Here is a 22,361-nt window from a genome sequence, read left to right on the forward strand (position 1 = left end):
AGAATAGAGATAGAATGAAGCAGAATGATGAAAAAGGGGTCCCTATGTCCTCCAGCAGTCTAAGCCTATAGCAGCAGAACTATAGAGATGGCTCAGGATAACCTGAGCCACTCTAACTAGAAGCTTTATCAAAAAGGAAAGTTTAAAGCCTAGCCTTAAAAGTAGACAGGGTGTCTGCCTCACGGACTAAAACTGTTTGTAGAACAACTATCCAAGGGGCTCTTGTTTAATCAAATCTACTCATGAACTCTTTAAATAGCTTCAATTTAAGCACATAAATAGCAGTAAAAATAGAATAAAGTTACTAGAGTTCAAACCTGAGATCTTGATCTTAGAGGAAATATATTTAAACCGTTACTCCGTTTTTACGACACACAAAATGTTCTTACGCGGCTGTATTAACTTTCCAGTCGATTGTATAGAGGATGTCTGTATTCATTAGCTGCAGAGAGGAGGAGGCTGCTGGCAGATAAAGTGGTGGGGAGGGTGGGGGGCACATTGCCATGGCGATTATAAGGTGATGCCTGTAATATCCTACATTTGTTCCCTCATTTTACAACATAATCATCTGCCTATGGGCTCTTGTCTGCTTCTCTGATTAATATTCTACTTGTCTGGCCTGTCAGTGAAGGCGGTTTTCTTGATGTTATGATCCTTGAAATGTTGATTTTAAAGTTTGTAATCATTCTGTGTTGCCTTGCCCCTCACTTTCTCATAAGACGTTTTGTTAATTGGACTAAACCTGCTGGTTCTCATGCCACTGATCTCCTGCCTCAGCATTTATATGCCTATCAAGTGTTTTATCCCTCATTGCCAGATTGTTCTATCCAATCAAGCTCCTGTTTACTCATTCGCACCTATTCTTTGCTTTTAGGATTCCTCCTACCAACATGTCCACTGATTCTTGAGTTTTGTTTATCCCCTATACGCCACATTGCTTGTCTGCCTGCTGCTTACTTTATCAGATGTTATTTTCAGATCCACTTGTCTTAAGAAAAAATAAATTACAATAAAATGCTGTTTACTAATTAGGGAACTGGTTGGATTTTGTATACAAGTGTTGGATTAGAGCAGGCTGAACATATTCTTTTAAATTCCACATATTCATGGACAGAGTGTACTCGTCATTTGCTAAGCACTTCATTTAAAGGTAGAATAAAAAAAAAGTAGGATTTTCATCCAAATACACAGGAAGTGATTGCTGACAGACTAAGCGGCTCTGTTTAGATTTAATAGATGAAGTTGATCGTTTGCCTCTTTTGGTCTGATTCCATCATTTTAGTTTTCTCTTTCATCATCACTCTCCCTCTGTGCTAAAACGCACACATTAGGTACTGATTTTGGTTTATAGCAATAGCTGTGAAAGATGTCAACAGGAGTTTTGAGATCTATCTCTCCATGGCTTTTCAAGCTATTAGCTTTGTCCTCAATGCTGTTATTGTGATTTTTTTGTCTTGCAAAGACAAACAAATGAAAAGAACTGGACTCTGCTAAAGAAACAGATTGATAGGCATATCATTAAAGAAGCAGTTTATTAATCTTTGCTTTAATGTATCACTGACAGTTAACTGGTGATGTTAATCCTTTCTATCCCTACTATGGATCATATTATTGTTTCTTTCCTAGAGCTCTGAATGCTTCACAGCCTCTACAGGTCTACTACATGTAACCATCTTCCACTGAAAAACATCATGAACAGCAGATTGATCAGCAGGTCTATGGTTAAAATGCTAGAAAGCCTAAAAGCCTCACTTTTTTTTTTTCTCACTGAAAAGAGCCTAGGAGGGTCGATACAGTTTAAAAACAACAACAAAACTATTAAATGAAATTCAAACTTGCCTTTAATTAAGTCAGATCTCTCTCACACAGTTCCTCCCGTGTTGTTTTAGTTTGTGCAAACCCTTGTTGAGTCTCCCACTGATTATATTTTAGCAGATTTTATTCTGCTGGCTGCAGTCCACAGAGGTGGCTCTGCTGATTCAGTAAAATTCAAGTTTCCTGCCTCCAGGATCTGCTGCAATTTCTGTCATTCTGTTTCTCCCCTCCTGCTCTGTTTATTGAAATGTGTTATAACAATTTTTATCTCACATTTAAATATATTTATTCTCATCCATCTTTCCTGCCCCTTTAAAATTGAACAAAAACGAAAACAAATTAATGAGCGCGATTCTTTCCTCCTAAAAGAGACTCTGTGATGTAACTGTCTTTATCTACAAACAATTAAACTCAAAACTTTATATGAGTTGTTTTATAATTTAATAACTGGTCTATATTTCATTTCTCATAGACGGTTGCCAAATTTTAGATTATTTTAAATATATAACTCAATACTTTGTTATTCACACCTCTATTTGTGGTTTTATCAGGTATTTCCATGAATGAGAGTTAATCATACCTCTATTTATAATATCACATACCTAAACCATCTCCCTATTAATGTTATTTATTATAATTCAATCAGGTAGTTCCATTATCTACCGTGCAAACATTTATAAGCCTTGAACTTTTTCACAGTTTGTAACGCCACAGATACAGGCTTCCGTGTATTTCAGTCAACATAACGTAGCGCATAAATAGAAAGTGGACGGAAAATTCAGCACCGCCTTTCCAAGATAAGGTAAAATAAAAAAAGATTTCAACTGCATTTGTAAACAGCCTCTTTTATGTTGATATTTATAAATTAAACCCAATTCAGCCAAATGCCCTCAGAAGAAACCTGATTCATCCACCCGGAAAATTAGTCATAAACAGCTTAATAAACATCTTTGAAGGTGAAAGGCCTCCGATCATCCCACAGAGCATGAACTGTAGAAAATGCTGCTTGGGTCATATTGCATGCAGACATTGTAGAAACACAAACACTTTGAGTAGATGTTACACATATTTCACTTTAAGACTACATTTCTGTATTAATCATATATTTAAGTTAATATAAGTTGAGCTAAGGAAATAAACATTTTGATAGTATTTGGATATATGTATGTGTTGGATATTGCTGTATATGATATATTAGTATGAGGTTGGTTATACAAAAGCTAAAAGCTATATTAAATAATAACCGTAACAAACACAACTTATAGAATAATAGATCATTTAAAGGATGCTTTTTACAGCAAGGTTTCTCCCTCTATGCGCACGCTCCACGTGTTTTCAGCCCCAGAGGTCATCTATCCTTCAGCCTGGAATCAGAACACAAGAATACAAAACTTTAAAAAGTAACAAAAGCAAAGGAAAATACTTTAACGTATACTGGAAGTGGTCCTCCTAATTATCAATCATTCTGGTGATATGTTTACGTACGGCTGTCTTACGTGCTCGTCCCCATCTTCACTTATCGGTGGTTAATCTGACATGGTGGAAAAATTGTAAATCTTCTTTTGGAAAGTAAGCTTGTATGAGGGATGCGAAGAGCAACTTTTAAACAGAGCGTGCACGAGAAGAAATGGGCTTGTGCACGCTCTCGCACACATCTAATAGGCGTTCCCTCTTGGGAGCGGGTACAGGGTTGTGCATGTGCATTTTTTTTTAAATCGGAGAGGGCGGGTTTTATAAAAAAATCACAAAAATCCTCCACTATATCCTTAAGTTAATAAAAGAAAAAGAAAAGATCAAATCGACTGATTTAAAGACAGACTGCAGTAGCATATGTCTCTAAAGTGACTTTTTAAGCTCAGGCTAAACAGCCAAGGTTCCAAATATGTTGTGCAGGGTGAATAAATTTTCTGACTGTCCTGAAACACTAAATAATCGGGCGTAGCTGAGGCAAGAACATTTGCAGTAAATCCCAGCTGTTAGAATGCATATTAGGTTCAGGGCGGTCAAGTGTCGATTACTCTTCCCCTGCTGCTGTCCTCAGCTGTTAGCGGTAAAAGAAGACGGAAATCTTTCCCCCTTAGGATTTAAGAAGTGAATTAGAGGCTTGCTTTCCTTCAGGTTTTATGAATTTGGACATTGCCTGCAGTATTCTTGCGTTGTCTTGCATATGTGTTAATGTTTCATACAATGTTCGTGGTTTAGCCTTCGTGTTTCTGATGCTTTTCTCTTGGAGCTGCACTCTGACAACTTGGACATTAAGGAACGCTGCTGATGGAGTTATTCTGTTTCACCATCGAGAACCACAGCAGAAAGTTCAAACAATCATGTTTAATTCTACACCACTGCATGCACATGTCTACACTAAACTAAAATAAACTTTATTGGTAAAACTTGACCTTAAAAGAACAATAAAAAATATTTAGAATTGATCCGATTCAAAATCCAATTTTTTCACCTCACTGACAGCATAAAGGTCTCATAAAAATACAGTTTAGGACAATGTGTTGGAGCGTGTGTCTTCTTGCGTATCCCTTTTACTCTGCTGTAGCATGCGTTAAATTCAATATTAAATTCAAGTTGAAATTGAAATTTCCATTATTAAAATATAGACTGAATTGCAAAAATATTCACACCCCTTCAGCATTTTCACAATTTATTACGACAGGGGTAAAATTTAAGCAAGAATTTATTAAAAAAACCCACTTAACTTTGTTCTACCAATGTAGAACATAAATGGAAAATTGAAAGAAAATTATACATACCTAAATTATCTTAACAGATAAAAACCTGAGAAGTGGCATGCACGTGTATTGAGCCCCTTCAACTTGTCCACCCCTAAATGAAATCCATTGTTACGCAGGAAAACATTAAAATCTAAATAAGTTATTTTTCTTAAATAAGTGCATTTGTTCCTGAATTAAGGAGGTATGTGAGACACTTTGCCAATGGAACAAGACAATTTACATTTAAATTAAGAAAAAAACTATTGCAATATCTTATTTCAAGTGCCTATTATCTAATTATCTTATTTTAAAAGTAAATATACTCATTCCATTTGCCTATTCAAATTAAGGTTAAATACACTTAATATATGAAATGTTGAATTATTTCTAGATCATTTTTTGCTGTGTAACAATTGCAAAAGTCATATAGAAATTATGTTATCACTCAGCAGGGTCCGCCTGTGTATACGTTGTTCTCAGAGCACGTATAGCTGCTCATAACTTGAACAATGCACCGTGTGCAAGTCAAGTCATGACTTGAAATGGGAAGAAGTGTGACAGGGATTCAAACCTACCAAGACTTTGCTTTCCGTATAAACGGACCAAGGAAGCAGCCAAGAGACTAGTTGTTACTCCGGATGAGCTGCAGAGATTTACAGCCCATGCGAGGTTTAAATCATGTAGATCATGTACTTGGATAAGATGCCAAACAGGAAGAAGACACTCTGTTCAGCTCAGAGCAATATTAAAACATAACTTTTGTGCAAAACTCTTTTTTTCATCCTCAACACACCTGTGAATTGGTGCTATATAGATAAACTGAATTGAAATGGTTTTCTATGGAACAACATAGAAGCTGATGTGAATTTATGGGAAGGTGGATGGAGCTAAGTAGAGAGCAACAGTGAAGTAAAACTTTTTCTTGCAATAGAATTGTTTAAATCAAATCCTGTTATGTGTTCACCAAAATCTAAGGAAGGAAACTCTGTGGTAATAATTGACACATGGAGTTCACAGACTCTATCAGCTAAATTAAAAAAGTCACAGAAAATAACAGAAATTAAGTGAAAAGATGCCATGTTGGAGAAGATAGATCTTGCAACTGTTTACAAAAGAAGAGACTATTCTACAAAATATTGAGCCAGAGAGACTGATGATAAACACACACAACATTTCAACAATGTTTGCTTTATTCATTATGACCTACTGGACTAATACAGTATTTTTATATGAGTTTAGTTCACTGTAGTTGTTCTTGTTTGACACTTTTTACTATCTTGAAGCCAAAAGCATTTATTTTTGTTAAAAAGCTACAATATAACTATTGCTTATTTGTTTTTGTTTTTTGTCTTTGGCAGGTGTGGGGGTGGAAGACAGCACAGCCAAGTGCTGGATCCCAGGGGGAACCTAAAGTGTTGCAAGGGCCCTTAAGACGAAGAAGGGTGCATGGAGGGTTCAAGGCCTCTGAAGCCGGGGACATCAGCCTGCCTCTGGTTGGGGCTGGTCTCTGTGTCTGTAGCTTTCCTGTGTTCTGAGGCCCGGACTACTCCGAGCCCTTTGCTCAGCCCTAACAATGCTACCTGCTCTGGCACCTCAAAGTGTAAAACAGGAATCATCCTCCCCATTTGGTATCCTGAGGATCCGTCTATGGGAGACAAGATTGCTCGGGTCATTGTCTATTTTGTGGCCATGATCTATATGTTTCTTGGAGTTTCAATCATCGCTGATCGTTTCATGGCAGCCATTGAGGTCATCACATCCCAAGAAAGGGAAATTGTCATAAAAAGGCCAAATGGGGAAACAACCACAACTACAATTCGAGTTTGGAATGAAACAGTTTCTAACCTTACTCTCATGGCCTTAGGCTCTTCTGCCCCTGAAATTCTGCTCTCTGTGATTGAAGTTTGTGGACATGAGTTTGAATCAGGTGAGCTGGGTCCATCAACAATTGTTGGCAGCGCAGCCTTTAATATGTTTGTCATCATTGGCCTCTGCGTATCTGTGATTCCCCAAGGTGAGGTACGCAAAGTCAAGCATCTAAGAGTTTTCTTTATCACAGCAGGCTGGAGTATCTTTGCCTACATCTGGCTCTACATGATCTTGGCTGTTATTTCTCCTAATGTAGTCCAGGTCTGGGAAGGCCTAGTCACACTATCCTTTTTTCCCATATGTGTCCTACTTGCATGGGTTGCAGACAGACGACTGCTCTTCTACAAGTTTATGCATAAGAAATATCGCACTGACAAGCACAGGGGTGTCATTATTGAGACTGAAACTGAACGCTCCAAGGGAATTGAGATGGACGGCAAGATGGTCAACTCTCACTTTATGGATGGAGGTGCAACAAGCAATTTGATTGGCTTGATTGAGAACAAAGAGGTAGATGAATCCCGTCGGGATATGATTAGAATCTTAAAGGACCTAAAGCAGAAGCACCCGGAGAAAGATCTCGATCAGTTAGTTGAGATGGCCAACTACTACGCTCTCTCACACCAGCAAAAGAGCCGTGCCTTCTATCGTATCCAGGCCACTCGAATGATGACAGGTGCTGGGAATATTTTGAAGAAACATGTTGCAGAACAAGCAAAGAAGAGTGCCAGTGTTCAAGAGGTGCACGTGGAGGAGCCCGAGGAATATGTGTCTCGAATCGCTTTTGAGCCTGCTGCCTACCAGTGCCTTGAGAACTGTGGTGCTGCCATCTTGACTGTCACTCGAAAGGGTGGCGATATCAACAAGACGATCTACGTGGATTATAAAACAGAAGATGGTTCGGCTAACGCTGGAGCTGACTATGAGTTCACAGAGGGAACAGTGGTATTCAAACCAGGGGAAATCATCAAAGAAATAAGCATTGGCATTATAGACGATGACATCTTTGAAGAGGACGAACACTTCTTCGTGCGACTCAATAATCTACGGGTCCTGGAGACTGAAGATGAGGTGTTGTCTGCCAACAGTCTTCCATACCCAAAGGCCATTCTAGGATTTCCCACTGTGGCTACAGTCACCATACTGGATGATGATCATTCAGGCATCTTTACATTTGAGAGTAGCTCAGCTCATGTTAGTGAGAGCATTGGCATTATGGAAGTGAAAGTTCTGAGGACTTCTGGAGCAAGGGGAACTGTCATTGTGCCTTATCGCACAGTGGAGGGACTCGCCAAAGGAGGAGGAGAGGACTTTGAAGACACCTATGGAGAACTAGAGTTCAAAAATGATGAGACCTGGTAAGGTGAATTCTCTTGTTATTGCAGCAGCTGTTTGTTTGATGTTATATCCATGTTGTACTAGTTATATTCATTCTCTACAATAACAAGAAAGTAACTGTGACCTAAGTTTAAGCGCTATATGATATGATACATGATACAGCTGGTTAGCTCACCCTTTGACACCCGTATGTGTAATTTGCAATCATCACCATGAACCTGGACTACCTGTTTTATTTCATTGGTTAGACAGAAACCAATGTCATCTTGCCCTTGTTTTCTGGTGTGAAGAGTTTTTCTCAACTCAAGGAAAACACACAGACATTTACTACAGCATTGGTTGCAACCATGTATGTTTTATGTGCTAGAGATTCCACAGAAACATGGAAACAGAGAGGCTTACTGAATAACCCCCTCTATGCCCTTCAAATCCCTCATACTTTGTTTTCACCACTCCCTGCACTTATGCACATTTTTCTTTTCGCTGTATTCTCTTCATGCCATGCCAACCTTTTTTTGCACAAAAAAACAACAACAAAACAAAACATGGATAGAAATTAAATTAAAAATTATGTTTGTTTCCAAGTTCATAGGTATAGCATTGATTTACACAATCAGTATGTGACTGAGTTTTGCTTTAGATGGTGGCGGGTGCTGAGATGATTTATGTTTTAAAATAAATAGTGTATGTTATGTATTCTTGTCAGTTGTAACATCTCTCTATAATACTGGCGTGCAAAGTAGTCTTGCAACATTTGTAATGTTCATAAAGGATCATAAAAACTGTGCTGTAGTCCAGAATGTGTTTGATGATTGGGCAACATTTTGTCACGTTTATAAGCCATCTCTCTAAGGTTCTGAAATCTATGGGAAGCTGCACCTCTTGGGAAATCTGGATTTTTCTAAAACCTTCACCACATCTCATATCGCATATATGTACCTAGAGATATTAAATTATTGCGGCATGTGTCTGCATTTTTCCATTCTCCACCAGACGGGACTAAATGGCAGAATCTGTTCCCCAGTGCTGCGACTGAGACAGCCCAGGAGAACTATGGCGGGGGAATGAGTCTTGGGTGATCAGTATGCTCAGGGACCTGCTGAGTTCTCTGGATTTTACTTGATTTATGTGAGAGAGGGTTTTGGTTTGGGCCTGAAGCCTTCTGAGGCAATTTAGGGAGGAGATGTGGTGATGTTGCTGTGAATGATAGTGTATTGATCTGCTTGCTGTGTTGCATATTGTGGTGTAAGTTAGAGGGTCAAATAATGCTGCACAGCTCTGTCAGAAAAAAAGAAAAAGAAAGGTATATAGTGTATGGTAATTTTTCTAGGTATTTTAAAAGATTAATTAAATTAGAGAGCACTTTTGGGAAAAAATGTTTCCCAAAAGTTGGAAGTTGGAGCTGACATGGTCTGTGAGTTAGACAAGCATTCTAACAGTAACTGATCTGTTGAGGGTCAAGAAACCTGTTAGACACGACAGTTAAAATCTAATATGAGTTTGAAGAATTGAATTAAACTTACATTTCTGAAAACGTGCAAACTGTATTGCCAAATTTCAATGACATTTGCAAGCATTTGTTTCCCTTTTAAAGAAGTATCACTAGCTGCTTTTTTCCGGTATTTACATAAACGTAAGGCTTAGTTTTACTGATGCTATAGTATGTTTGTGACGCCGTTCCTGCATTAATGTCTGCATGGTTTCTATTTTCCTGCTTTTTGAAGCGGCTTCCAGGCAGCTGTTGTTTTGAACAATTGCCATTGCCGTAAATCCAATAGCCATACCAGAAGAAGGATCCTAAAGAGGTTTGACACAGTTTAAGATTATTGATATAATTTAAAGGTATTTTCAAAGGGTTTGTAAAATGTTGAAGAAAAAAGAACACCCAGTACATGTTTTAATTTAAACATGCATATTCTTCTTAATATGAACCCTTTCAGACCCTACCTTTTCAGCTGCTTGGTGTTGGTCAAGCACACCACAAAATGGGGATGTGACAATAGAAGACGTCCCTGCTCTATACAGTCTGAATCATTGTTGTACTTGTCAGCAATTTCCCATCATATAATAAGCAAATTAGTTAGAGGCAGCTTCAGTTGCACTGAGGCAAACCTCAGTCTTTAAATATTACTCTTAACCTCAAGTAGAGGTCCTTCAGCCCTGACACTTCATCACTTAGGTACATTCTGCCTTTTACCTTATTGCTCTCTTGCCCTTTCCACTAACAAATCCCATAATAGACGACATCTTGCTAAGCTGTCCTCTTTAACAGCCGGGTAGACGCATGCACTTACATATGCAGGTCTAGACTGCCTCATTTGGAAGAGCAGGGAGACATTTTCTCATTCTCACTTGTTTCAATAATGCAGAGGTCAATCCAGTAAAATTCTCCCAAACAATAAATAACTAAGGAGGCATTTTGCAACTAAACTAGTGATTTAAAGGCCAGTATTTGCTTCTTATCGTACTGTTTGTGAAAATAATTCTGATTTTAGAAGGAGAGTAAATACAAAATGCTTTTTTTTAAATTTCAATGCAATTCTTAAGGGAAAAGTTAACGGGACTCAGTGTTAAAGAATGTCTCTCCTTAAATCATCAATTAGCTGTAATTAACCACAGTTTTTGGGTTAAGCTTCGCTAACCACACACAGACCTGATTAGTAGCTCAATCAATCACTTAAATACGACAATGAAATGATATAAATTAAAAGAACTAAAACAGCAACACATCACAACCCAACTTAAAGAAATTGAAAAAAATCAATGGCCTTTTATGTATTAATCTATCAAGGGTACAAAACCTTCCTACAGTAGGACTGGCTATCCGACTAAAGGTTCTTACTGCTGTACTGGGTTCTTATTTGATCTTGAAGAGATCAATTAAGAACCCAGTACAGCAGTTTAAGGCCAAAACACATCGCCTGTGTCCAGCACTATATCCTCTCATCTGATTTAAAAAAGGTTTTGACGAGGTTCTCTGTAAACTGATCACTGGACTCATGTGATCCAAAGTGATTGTGTGAAAATACACCTTTATCAGGGATCATATGACAGTTCACTAACTATATTATATGCTTTTTATAACACAATGTAAGGAAGTAATACCAGAATATCAGAATCAGAATCAAAATCAGAAATACTTTAATAATCCCAGAGGGAAATTACTTTTTTTACACGCCCCAGTTACAGTTTTATATGTATATATACACACATCCAACTATTCAATTCAATTCAGTTTATTTATATAGCGCCAAATTCACAACACATGTCATCTCAAGGCACTTTACAGTTCAACCAGATCATCCAGTCAAATTGATACAAAGTTTTCTGTCTAAGGAAAACCAGTTGATTGCATCGACTCATTGACTCAAATACAATCCCTCACACTAAGCATGCTTGTAGCGACAGTGGAGAGGAAAAACTCCCTTTGAACAGGAAGAAACCTCCAGCAGAACCAGGCTCAGTGTGAGCGGCCATCTGCTGAGGCCCACTGGGGTTCAAGGAGACAGAAGCAGACATAGAAAAAGCAGCTGTAAAAGGCGGCCCCGTCCAGGAAACACACAGCCAGGCAGACGAGCTCCGAGCCAGCTCCCATGTCAGAGGATGAAGAGAGCACATCCAGTTAGTCACGGTCAGAGAAACAGGACCACACTGGAAAACAGGCCGATCTCCAACATCTAGAAACAAAGGTGTTGATGGAAGAACACAATATAATAAAGATAAAAAATAGGAATAAAAAGAGATAAAATATATACACATATAGCTCTTCTGTATATATGTATATATGTACGTATATCTATGCATATGTAAAAACAAAATCCAACTAAAGTGATACGTGGCGTGCCAAAAGAGTGCATAAATGTCAATTACGGGGGGTGGGGGTTCTGAATCACTCGAGGAAGGCGTTATAGAGATTGATGACCACAGGTAGGAATGATGAAGGAATTATTTATTTTAGTAACTAAAATCATGGAGCTATTTCTAATCATGGAAAAATTTAATTTTTTAAAGTTTAACAGAAAACATATATATGAAAGCTTTTGGGTTTAAGTTGCACACTGTGCTTTTCCAGAGCTATATTTCCATAGAGTTAAAACCGGATGTAGTTTTTTTATTATTATTTAATTGAAAATGAGCTCCAAAATAGACAACTGTAACCAGATGATTAAGGGGAAAACCTCCAATGAAAGAAAGGGTTAATATTTTGAAAATAATCCCAGTGTTGTTTCTACTGCAGCCTAAACAACCTCAGAGTCCCTTTTCTCTGTATAGCACATCAATATATTTCTATAAAACGTGTTTGCATGCTGTATATTTCCTGGCCAGGAGTTAAAACAGAGTTATTTTTTAGTTAAAACAGTTCCTGCAGTGAAGCGATCATAGATGAAGGCAGAATACACTTTTTGTCTAAAGGCCAGGGTGTGTTTTATGCCCTTTAGCACATTTACAGCACATGCCACAATGCTTTGACTCTCAGCTGCTCCTTACTCTTCTGTCAAGTTTAGTACTTAGTGTTGTCGGTACTATTGCTATTAAACACATATCATCCGTTAAAATACACAAGATCAGAAGATATACATTAAATTACAAAACGTTTTAATTGTTAGAATATTGTAATCAATTAATGCAAATGGAAAAATACTAATATTTCAGCTATTTTTATTTAACAGCTGTTCAAATCATTGTTTATTTTCTGTTTTTGGCAATTATATCGTGATATGAAATTTGCTCTAATCTACATGTTAACTGATATGTTTTACTCAAGCTTCTCTAATCTAACAAAGTTCCATCCAGCCCCAATACAGTGCAGTACAATTAATGAGAAAATATGCTCCATACCTGCTTAAAGGTAGTTGGTTTTAGTGGACATTACATTAATATCACTGCAGTCATTATGGTATATATACAGAGTATTGATTTATACATTTTGGAAAGCAAAAGAATCAATCCCTACTAGTCTCATCACTGTGTATTGAGACTGTTTTTCAGGGTGCGTTTCAGGCTGATGTGCAGCAGCAGACCTGATGACCCTGCAGAGGTTGCTTCTAACTTCTACCCACACATTGCTACCAAAGCTTTCTGCCTCAAACTGTTAAAATTTTGCACATTGATTAAAATGATTGACTTTACATCCTTGCAGCCAGTTTATCCTAATTGTTTTGCTTTTGTCTGAGTTTTCTGTTTTTTGTTCATTCGCGCGGTTTTGTCGATGCTTAGAACAAAAACAGTAAATGGACAATATATTGATTAATATTCCAACAAGATTTTTGTGGTTTTGTGTTAAATCCACATAATAAAAGATAATGACATTTAAATGCCTCTCCTCTCTTTAGTGGCTGATAGAAGCAGGATTTAGTGTTGCTAATGGGGACAGTGCTGTGCTATGCATTCTCCAAGGATTTATAATTTCTGCAGGTAAGATAGGTGCAGCCCAGAGATAACGTTGTTAATGAAATGAAGTCAGTTTTTTGGGGGTCTCTGAAAAAAGACCCCGATTAACATTTAGGCCTCCTGAGAAAAAACCCTCCAAGCTGGGAACTGGTTGTTTAAAGCTGCAGAGAATATTAAAGTAATAAAGGTTGCCAGGTTGTGTTTCCTTATTGAGCCTGTGAAGATAACGCAGCTGAGAAGCACAGTCCCTGGAGAGAAAGATGTTTAACTAGGCGCTGATGGATTCATAAACAAATGAGTGGTGTGCAGCAGACAGACCAGAATCACCGGGAGTATTTACCGCTGTGGTCATAGTTGTCTGAGCAGGAATCGCCTACATATCTATTTTTAAAACATTTCATTTAACTCTCAGGTGCTTGTTTAAGATTTATAATTGTGCTGGTGATAAAAAAAAGCAGTTTTGACCTTTGCCCTCCTGTTGGCTCCGCCTCTTCCAAGTCTTTCCCTGAAATGTTTCCTTGAGTATCTCTGGAATGTGAAAGTGCTACGATCCCTCCTGGCTTGATGATTGACAGGACACATGTTTACTCTGATCCTTCTCCTGCTGAGCAATCAGCTTTTTCCCCTGCCAGCACTTTTCCATATATCCCAGAATGGACCCACGGGGCTTACCTTAGCCGCCTGCAGCCGGTCCCCTGACACAGCCTGGATCATCTTCAGCTCAGCTTATCATATCCAGAGCTGTGCTTTCTGTTGTTTCATTAAGGCTGGCCTAATAATTGCTAGCCTATCAGTCCTTAGGGTGCAGCTACTTTTGTTTTTTTACTGCCATGTTTTTTCCTGTTGAGACTTTTTGAGTACGATGTTAAAGAAACTGACATGTACTATTTCCTCCAGACATACTCAAAAAGACACAGAATTTCATCAGTTTGTTTTAGATTTTTGATCTCATGTTCCTGCAAAGCTCCAAGCTACTGATACCAGTTTCCCTTTAGGAACTATTATGTAAGAAGATAAAAAAAAAACATTGTTAGATTTTTGTTTTGAGGTTTTCTGTTTCTCTGCAGTCCAGAAAACTTTTGCTTTCATCAATTTACTGAATGTTGCACTAGTTCCCTTCAGGGAAAACAGGGTAACCTTTGCAGATTGAAAGCTCTACAGCTAAAATTGTCGCTCCTTTCCAATATTTTGGCTTCGCATAATGTAGGCCGCCTTCTGGAGATGATTATTGGCTCCCAAATTTTCTGCTGCTCCTCAGTCCATTTAAATTGGAATTTTCTTTTTTATATATTTTTATCTAAATTATTCTTCTAGTTTTTCTCTTCTTTACCGTTATTCTATTTTGCAATTCGACAATGATGAATGTGGAACAAGAATCACAAAAGTAATAACAAATTGAAAAAAAATGGTTACCATTTAAACTGTAATTATGGTTAAAAAAATTATATTCCAAATCATTCTTGTCCCCTTTTCTCAGCTATTATGTCAAAGTACGTTGTTCATCAATGTAACATGTTGATTAGACTGAATTCAACCAGCATGTCATGGTGACCAGTAACTTAAACATTGGTGACTAGATTTTTGAAATCCAATCTGGAGTCATTTCAAACTCATAGATAAAATAGGAAATGGGGAAAGTGATGCTTTCATTCAGTTTTACATATTTATTGACATTTAAACAACAAAAATCAAGTGTAAAATCCAGGAATGTGCCTCTCCTATTTTCTAAGATTAATGAAATGAATCCATTGATTGTGTTTATTAGAGCCATTTGGTCATTTATTCTTCTGTCTTCTTCCTTCTCCATCTTCTTTTCTTTCTAGCTCTCTTCTGCCTGCTCTCTGTTTTACTCTTCTAAGTTGATTTTTCTCTCTTCAGCTTTTCTTTCTATCAGTCTTCTAATCAGTGGTGTCAAAAGTTCACACATTTGTTACTTCAGTAGAAGTTTAGATACTGCAGTTTAAAAACAGTCTGGTAAAAGTTGAAGTATCAACTTGACCTCTTTACTCAAGTAAAAGTGAAAAGGTATGTGCTCCAAAAACTACTTAAAGTATAAAAGTATAAAGTAACCTTTTAAAAAACAGCCAGATGCCGCTATATGATTTAAAGCTCAATATTTCGACTATTTCTAAAACTGAGGGATGAGGGAGGTCTGGTTGGTCTCCGTCTCCCGATACGCTCTCGCCTGTGTCCGACCTTTCAGACATTCCAACATCTTTTTCTGAATCCCACATTGTAGCACGGCATAGACAATTCACGTTAGCAGTTTGAAGAACACCTGCTGGCTTCTGATGATTTCCTTTAGCTAACCAATGAGTGTTTGCGTTCTATGACTCATCCAATCACACTAGTTTTCACTAGATGTGGGCGGAGCCAATGATCTGCATTGGATGGAGCACATGATGGGAAATAAAGATTTAGAAACATTAAACCGAAGCCAAGAGTAACGAGTAACGTTTGCTTTAAAAATGTAAGGAATAGAAAGTACAGATACTTGTGTGAAAGGAAGAAATATAAGTAATGGAGTAAAGTATAGACACCTAAAAAGTGTACTTAAGTACAGTAACAAAGTATTTGTACTTTGTTACTTCACAACTCTGCTTCTAATCTTCTTCCTCTTCTATCATTCTTACATTAATCTAAAAAATAAAGGGACAATAAAGGGACATAATATAATCAAAACTCCTTCCAAACACATATAATCTCATAATACATATTATATTATTATGAGGATGGTGGTTATTATTATTATTATTATTATTATTATTATTAGTGTTATTATTATGTCAACTGATTAAAGGCTAAAAAGGCTAATCACCACAATATTTGGAGCTACAAATGAAACATAATAAATAAACATTAAACAGGTGATTATCTCTTCCTCCATCATTCTCAGATCATGCAGGTTTTTTATAATGAGGACCTTTCATAGATCCAAACTGAGTGGTAGAAAAGTAGACCTAAGCCTGGACGTCTATGCTCATTATCATAAAACAGGAAAACCAATTAGAACTCTGCTTACAATAACTAACTATTTGAAGATATAAACTAAAGGTCAGAGATCAGTTCTAAAAACATCTTTAGACAAACCTTTGTTGATCCTGGAGAACCACCATACCAGATTAGTGCCTTATGAGGAGTTTTCAATCATTCTGTTTCATTTTATCTGAGTCTATTTCCTCCTGCAGCTGCAGCCAGTGGTCTGTCTTACTTTTTGTTGATTAGCTTGGTTTATGTTTCTGTTCAGCTGGTCTCCCATCCAGGTGGAAGCTGAAAATAGGGTGATTCTGGTCACGATCTATATATTTATGTATTCATAGAGCACATGTAGCGCTAATTCTGCATTCTGATCCACTGAAATGCACTGTTAACCTAAGCTATCATCAAATTGGTCGTTTAATTGATTCTTCATATTTGGCAATAAAGAAATCAAGAAACATAACGAGACAATTAGTGTTTAACTGTCATTTTTTTGTTAATTAATATGTTGATGATTTATTTGATTATAGACATTAAAATAATGATAATCTGCATTTGTATTTCTCCAAAGAACCTTAATAGGCACAAATAGCGAGTGAATAATATTAACGAGAAAAAGGAACTCAAATAAAATCAGTTAGCAGTTTAATAACTGTCATCCTGCTGAATAATAATCTGGGATTTATTTGTTTGTAGAGCTGATGTAAACATGTCTTCCTGCCTCCAAGTGATATAAATGATAAACCTGTTTTTGTTTCCAAGCATAATAAATAGAAACGTAATTTACAGACGACCTAGCGGTGATGAATGGGTCAAATATAGGTTTGCATGTCATATTTTAATCGTCTTAGATGACGGCTGTTAGAGATTGCTCTTTTCAGCTTGGTTCTACAGTCCATTATGTTTCCATCCAAGTCACAAGAGATTTCATTAATATAATATATAACATGGATGGTAAAAAATGGAAAGAGTCTGGTCAAGTTCAATATGGGTCAGTGCTCGCATTTCCCCCCCGCCGCAGTGACAGTCAGGGAGATGCCCTCCCTACTCAGGCTACTGATTCCTGCATCTGCATACGCTGATAAAGGTCAGTGCTGCTCCACGGCTCCTACCTTCATGCACAGTGCAGCAGCTTTAAGACTAGAAATCAATACAGCTCACAATGAAAGGAGTTAGGGGTGCAATATGCTGCAGCAGATAGGAGACGCTTCACTTTCCAGCTGTTATATATTCCTCAAAAACACTAAAGTATAAGCATATGAAAGGACAAGATGTTTTTGTTAATTTTTTAAGATGCCTGCTGATTTGAATGTGGGAATGTTGCTGCTGGCGCCGGATGTCTGGCCAGTGTACAACTGCACAACTCTGGAAGCAGATGGGATCAGTAAAGCTGAAGGAATTCATTCAAATGAGTTTCTTTTTTTATCATAAACCCCCACAATGCTGCCCAAATACATCCTACCTATTTTTAAAAACATTTTTACATAAATAGAACTTCGATCATGTGATACAGGATGTCGTCATGGAGATTTAAAATGGAACTACAGCTAATCCAAAAGAAATAAACATTTTAAATATTCCATCTTGTTTTAAATAATTCAGATTTTGACATCTGTAGTTGATTTCTGGTATTTAATTATTAATATAACACCTTCATGCAACAGCATTTTCTGTTTTCTTTTTTTAACAGCAGATTCCCTTCGAAGGAATCAGTTCTTCCCATAAGAATGACTTTCTTCAGTTTCCTTTTACAGCACCTCTGTTACTTTCACTGCACACTTTGACCTCACATCTTTAAATGATTTTATAGTACAACGTGACCAAAATCATAAAAAAACCATCTATTTTGAGTGGTTTCTGATTAAGTAACATGTTGTCTCCTGTTCAGGGGATGGAAGCATTAATACTATTGTTAGGAATTCAAAATGCCTTTTGTTGCTTGGAAGCTTTTATTGGAAAAATATACCTGACCTTCCAGGCTTTAATACTTCTTGTTCTTAGTGTAACTCTATAGGGTGTTTTTTTTTTTTATTTGTTTCCCACTCAGTCTGTTTCGAAAGCAAATTATTTGATGCAATCCTGAATTATGTCACAGTCCATAGGCCATATTTCTCTTATTGTGCCACAATAAACTTTATATTTCCATGGTAACAATATTGAAAACATAATGTTCAGTACTGTACTTTGTGGATTTAAATGTATTATGTAGTTTAGTCAGCAGACCAGAGTAGTAAAAAGCAGAAATGAAAAATAATTTATTTGATATAAGATTCTTGACCAAATTCCCTCGTTTTGCTTTGCAGTTTGTTGCATCCAGCCATGACTATAATTGGTCTAAAGGTGGATTTCACTCTGAGTTTTCCCGATATATAGCCTCGGTTTTTGACACGAGGGGGTTTTGGGTCAGAAAAAACAGCTAGTGATTTTTGTTCACATAGAAATTGCAAAAGGAACTTTTGAACTCAGGATTTTAGGATCCTCATTTTTATTCTCGTCCATCCTTGCAGCGGAGAGGCTTATTCTATGGAAAACAACCTCCCTGAACGGAAATTAGCTGTGATCTCACCTGTTCAGACTTTCTACAGTCCCTGGGCTCCACCTCTCTGACTAGCAGGGCTTCCTTTATGAGGAACTTAGTTTTCCATAATATTCCCTTGGTGCTGCAGCAGAAAATGCACCAGAATGCATCAGTAGTTCCCTCACCTTATTCGCCTGCACACACACTCTTCCACTACTGTCCACTTTTATAGTTTTCTCATCAGTGCAGCAGCTTCGACGTGCAGAAACAGGCCTGAGCTCAGCATCAGCTGTTTGAAGGAAAATATGTTAGATCTGTGTTATTTCACTTTAATGGAGGCGGTCCTGCAGCATCAGCTGGGTTTCTATAGGGATATTTGCTGTGTTTATTTACAGTAAGGGTTCTGTCTTTATTTCATCTTCAGTCTGGGAGTCTGTGAAGATATTTCTGTTACAGAAAGGTAGTTCATAGGCAATTCTTCTGCATGAAAAATGCTTTAAGGCAAATTTAGCAATTTTTAGCATTTTTGTGGCAACATTATAAATAATTGTTTATTTAAACTTCTAAAGGTTTGGATCATTATTGTACTTCATTGGCACAAAATGACACTAGTATTTAACATTACAAAGGGGATTGGGAATTGCTTGGCCAGTTTCTGATTTTGTAAAGCTATGGTCAGACTTTTACCAGCATAGAACTTAAAGTTCCGTCTGTCAACATTTTAAACAGTTCTCTTTTCAAATATGTCTAATGTATAAATTAGGGACATCCCAATTCAGTATTGATATTGGAAATGTGTCTGAAATCAACCAAAAGACAAATATTGGAATACATTGGCCTGCATCTAAAATCTCTGATGCAAACAAGCTGATAGAAACCCTCATTTTCTATCCTCGTCTTTTAAAAGTTTATATAACCCATTGGTCAGTATTGATTGACTTTATTGATCTCACAGTGGAGAAATTTACTCGTTACATGAGCTGAAATAGTCAAAAGAGAAGAAGAATGTGCCAAAAGCAGAAAAAGGGGCATGGGGTATAAATAGTACATCAGTGGTGTGAAAAGTTCACACATTTGTTACTTCAGTAGAAGTATAGATCCTGCAGTTTAAAAACACTCTGGTAAAAGTTGAAGTATCAACTTGACCTCTTTACTCAAGTAAAAGTGAAAAAGTATGTGCTCCAGAAACTATTTAAAGTATAAAAGTAGAAATTAACCATTAAAAAACAGCCAGATGCCGCTATATGAACTGAAAGCTCAATTTTTGGACTATTTCTAAAAATCCTCTGAGATAGGGCCAAGGATGAGGGAGGTCTGGTTGGTCTCCGTCTCCCGATACGCTCTCGCCTGTGTCCGACCTTTCAGACATTTCAACATCTTTTTCTGAATCCCACATTGTAGCATGGCATAGACAATTCACGTTAGCAGTTTGAAGAACACCTGCTTGCTTCTGATGATTTCCTTTAGCTAACCAATGAGTGTTTGCGTTATACGACTCATCCAATCACACTAGTTTTCCCTAGATGTGGGCGGAGCCAATGATCTGCATTGGATGGAGCACATGACTGGAAATAAAGATTTAGAAACATTAAACCGAAGCCAAGAGTAACGAGTAACGTTTGCTTTAAAAATGTAAGGAATAGAAAGTACAGATACTTGTGTGAAAATGTAATGAGTAGAAGTCAGAAGAAAAATAGGTAATGGAGTAAAGTATAGATAACTAAAAAGTGTATTTAAGTATTTGTACTTCGTTATTTCACAACTCTGCAGTATATACAGTGGGTCCACATATGACAGCTTTATTTCGATTTTTTTATTCCTATAGAAGGGTTATTATACATGGTTATTGCACAGGGTGTTTACGTAGGTATTTATATAGATGGATACTTAATATATATATATATATATATATATAGTTATTGCACTGGGTGTCTAATATAGCGAAACAGGTTATTGCACAGGGTTTCAAATAGTTATAGTAGTAAATTGTTCTTATCCCTGTTGTTGTTGTTGAATATTGTTTTCTAAATGATATAATTTCTCCAAGCACTTTCTAGCATGCAACACTACATGACTTTATATCTGGGCAATATCAATATCAGTCGATACTTAAAGCTGGAATACTGTATTGGAAATGAGAAAAAAATGCAATGGGAAATCCCCATTGTCATGGTTCTGTTTAACTTTTCATTGGTTTTATTTCCATTTTGTCTTATTCTAGGTATTTTTGATTGTTTTTTAGTTCTTATGTGTTTCTTGTTTACCCTCTGTTGCCCCCTTGTGTCAGTGTCCTTCTCCTTGTCCATTCTTTAGTCCACACCAGTTACTCGTCTGCCAATTAGTCCTGCCATTGTTTCTGTCTCCCATATATACTCCTTCTGTTCAGTCATTCTTTCCTGTTTCCTCGACATTTCTTTGACCTTCATATCTGTTTTCCTGGATTTCAGTATTTTGTTGTGAACTGTATTCAATCTTCAAGAATCCATTTCAACTTTGGTTTCTGCATTTTGGTCCTCAAAAAACCTCCACACAACCCGAAACCATTAGAAAAACATTATAAAAAGTACTATTATTGTTAGTGATGGTTCTGTAGAGAGGTCAGATTTCATAAATGGACAAAGGGAGGGATCTGATAGAAAATTAGATTATTAACATCACTCATCGAAGATACATATATATAAAACTCTTCCTCCCTCATCGCGGGCGGTCTTCCCCCCGTTTTCCTCCAAGCTGGGGTCCTCTTCCTGAGCCCTGAGAGCTTGAGGGTTCTGCCAGTATCTTTGCTGTTCCTAGAACTGCACTCATCTGGACCGAGATGTCTGATGTATTTCCAGGGATCTGCTGTAACTCCTCCAGTTTGGGGGCCACTGCCCCGAGGGCCCCAATGACCACAGGTTCCACTGATGCCTTGACCTTCCAGGTTTTCTCCAGCTGTTCTCTGAGCTCCTGCTATTTCTTTTAGTTTTTCGTGTTCTTTTTTTCTGATGTTGCAGTCGGTTGGTATTGCTATGGCAACCACCACCACAATGTCCCACAGGATCTTGGCTCGGTCATTCTCTACCACCTTTGGAGGTGTTCCCCACTTTGCCCTTGGGGTTTCCAGCTCATACTCTACACAGATGTTCCTGTACACTGTTCCAGCCACTTGGTCATGGCGCTCCATGTTAGCTTTCCCTGCCAGCATCTTCAGCCCTGCAGTCATGTGCTGGATTGTCTCAGGGGCCTCTTTGCACAGTCTGCAGCTGGGGTCTTGTCTGGTGTGGTAGATCTTGGCCTCTATTGCTCTGGTGCTCAGGTCTGCTCCTGTGCAGCCATGATGAGTGCCTCTGTGCTGTCCTTCAGTCCAGCTTGTCTAGCCATAGGTACGATTTCCTGATATCTGCCCCTGTGATTATGTTCCTGGTGTAGGGGCTTATCCTCACTGACATATGCAATGAAGAGTGTATAACCTGCTACTCCTTAAAGATGGTGCATTCACTAAATGCAATAATAAGATGGTATTTTTGGTTTCCAACCAGCTGCTTAAAGGTCAGTTCAATCTTCATGGGATTTTTCTAAAGGACATCGATCAAACTTATTGATAGGAAACCCAACTGAATGGATCATCTTTCCTCCATTTATGTTATTTTCTTCTTTATATTCTGTCTATATTCTTCTTTATATCGTCTGGATTGGTTAACTTTGGCTTCACACTCACTCAGGAATTGTATTAAACATGTAATAAACAT

General features: G+C 37.6%; 1 protein-coding gene across 3 annotated transcripts in view; it reads left to right on the forward strand.

Annotated features, from left to right (window-relative positions):
* LOC107091425 (sodium/calcium exchanger 3-like) overlaps nucleotides 1-22,361 on the forward strand; it is a 168,648-nt gene that overhangs the window by 4,542 nt on the left and 141,745 nt on the right. For 2 of the 3 annotated variants that reach the window (XM_015385345.1, XM_015385346.1), the window contains exon 2: nucleotides 5,897-7,765. In XM_015385345.1, the coding sequence (XP_015240831.1) occupies nucleotides 5,985-7,765 (1,781 nt within the window). In that variant the 5' untranslated portion in view covers nucleotides 5,897-5,984. Of the gene's footprint in view, nucleotides 1-5,896; nucleotides 7,766-22,361 lie in introns of those variants that run through there. The other variant, XM_015385347.1, reaches the window with a different exon arrangement.

This window comes from Cyprinodon variegatus, unplaced genomic scaffold (assembly GCF_000732505.1).
Source record: "Cyprinodon variegatus isolate N-32 unplaced genomic scaffold, C_variegatus-1.0 Scaffold336, whole genome shotgun sequence".
Taxonomy (NCBI): Eukaryota; Metazoa; Chordata; class Actinopteri; order Cyprinodontiformes; family Cyprinodontidae; genus Cyprinodon; species Cyprinodon variegatus.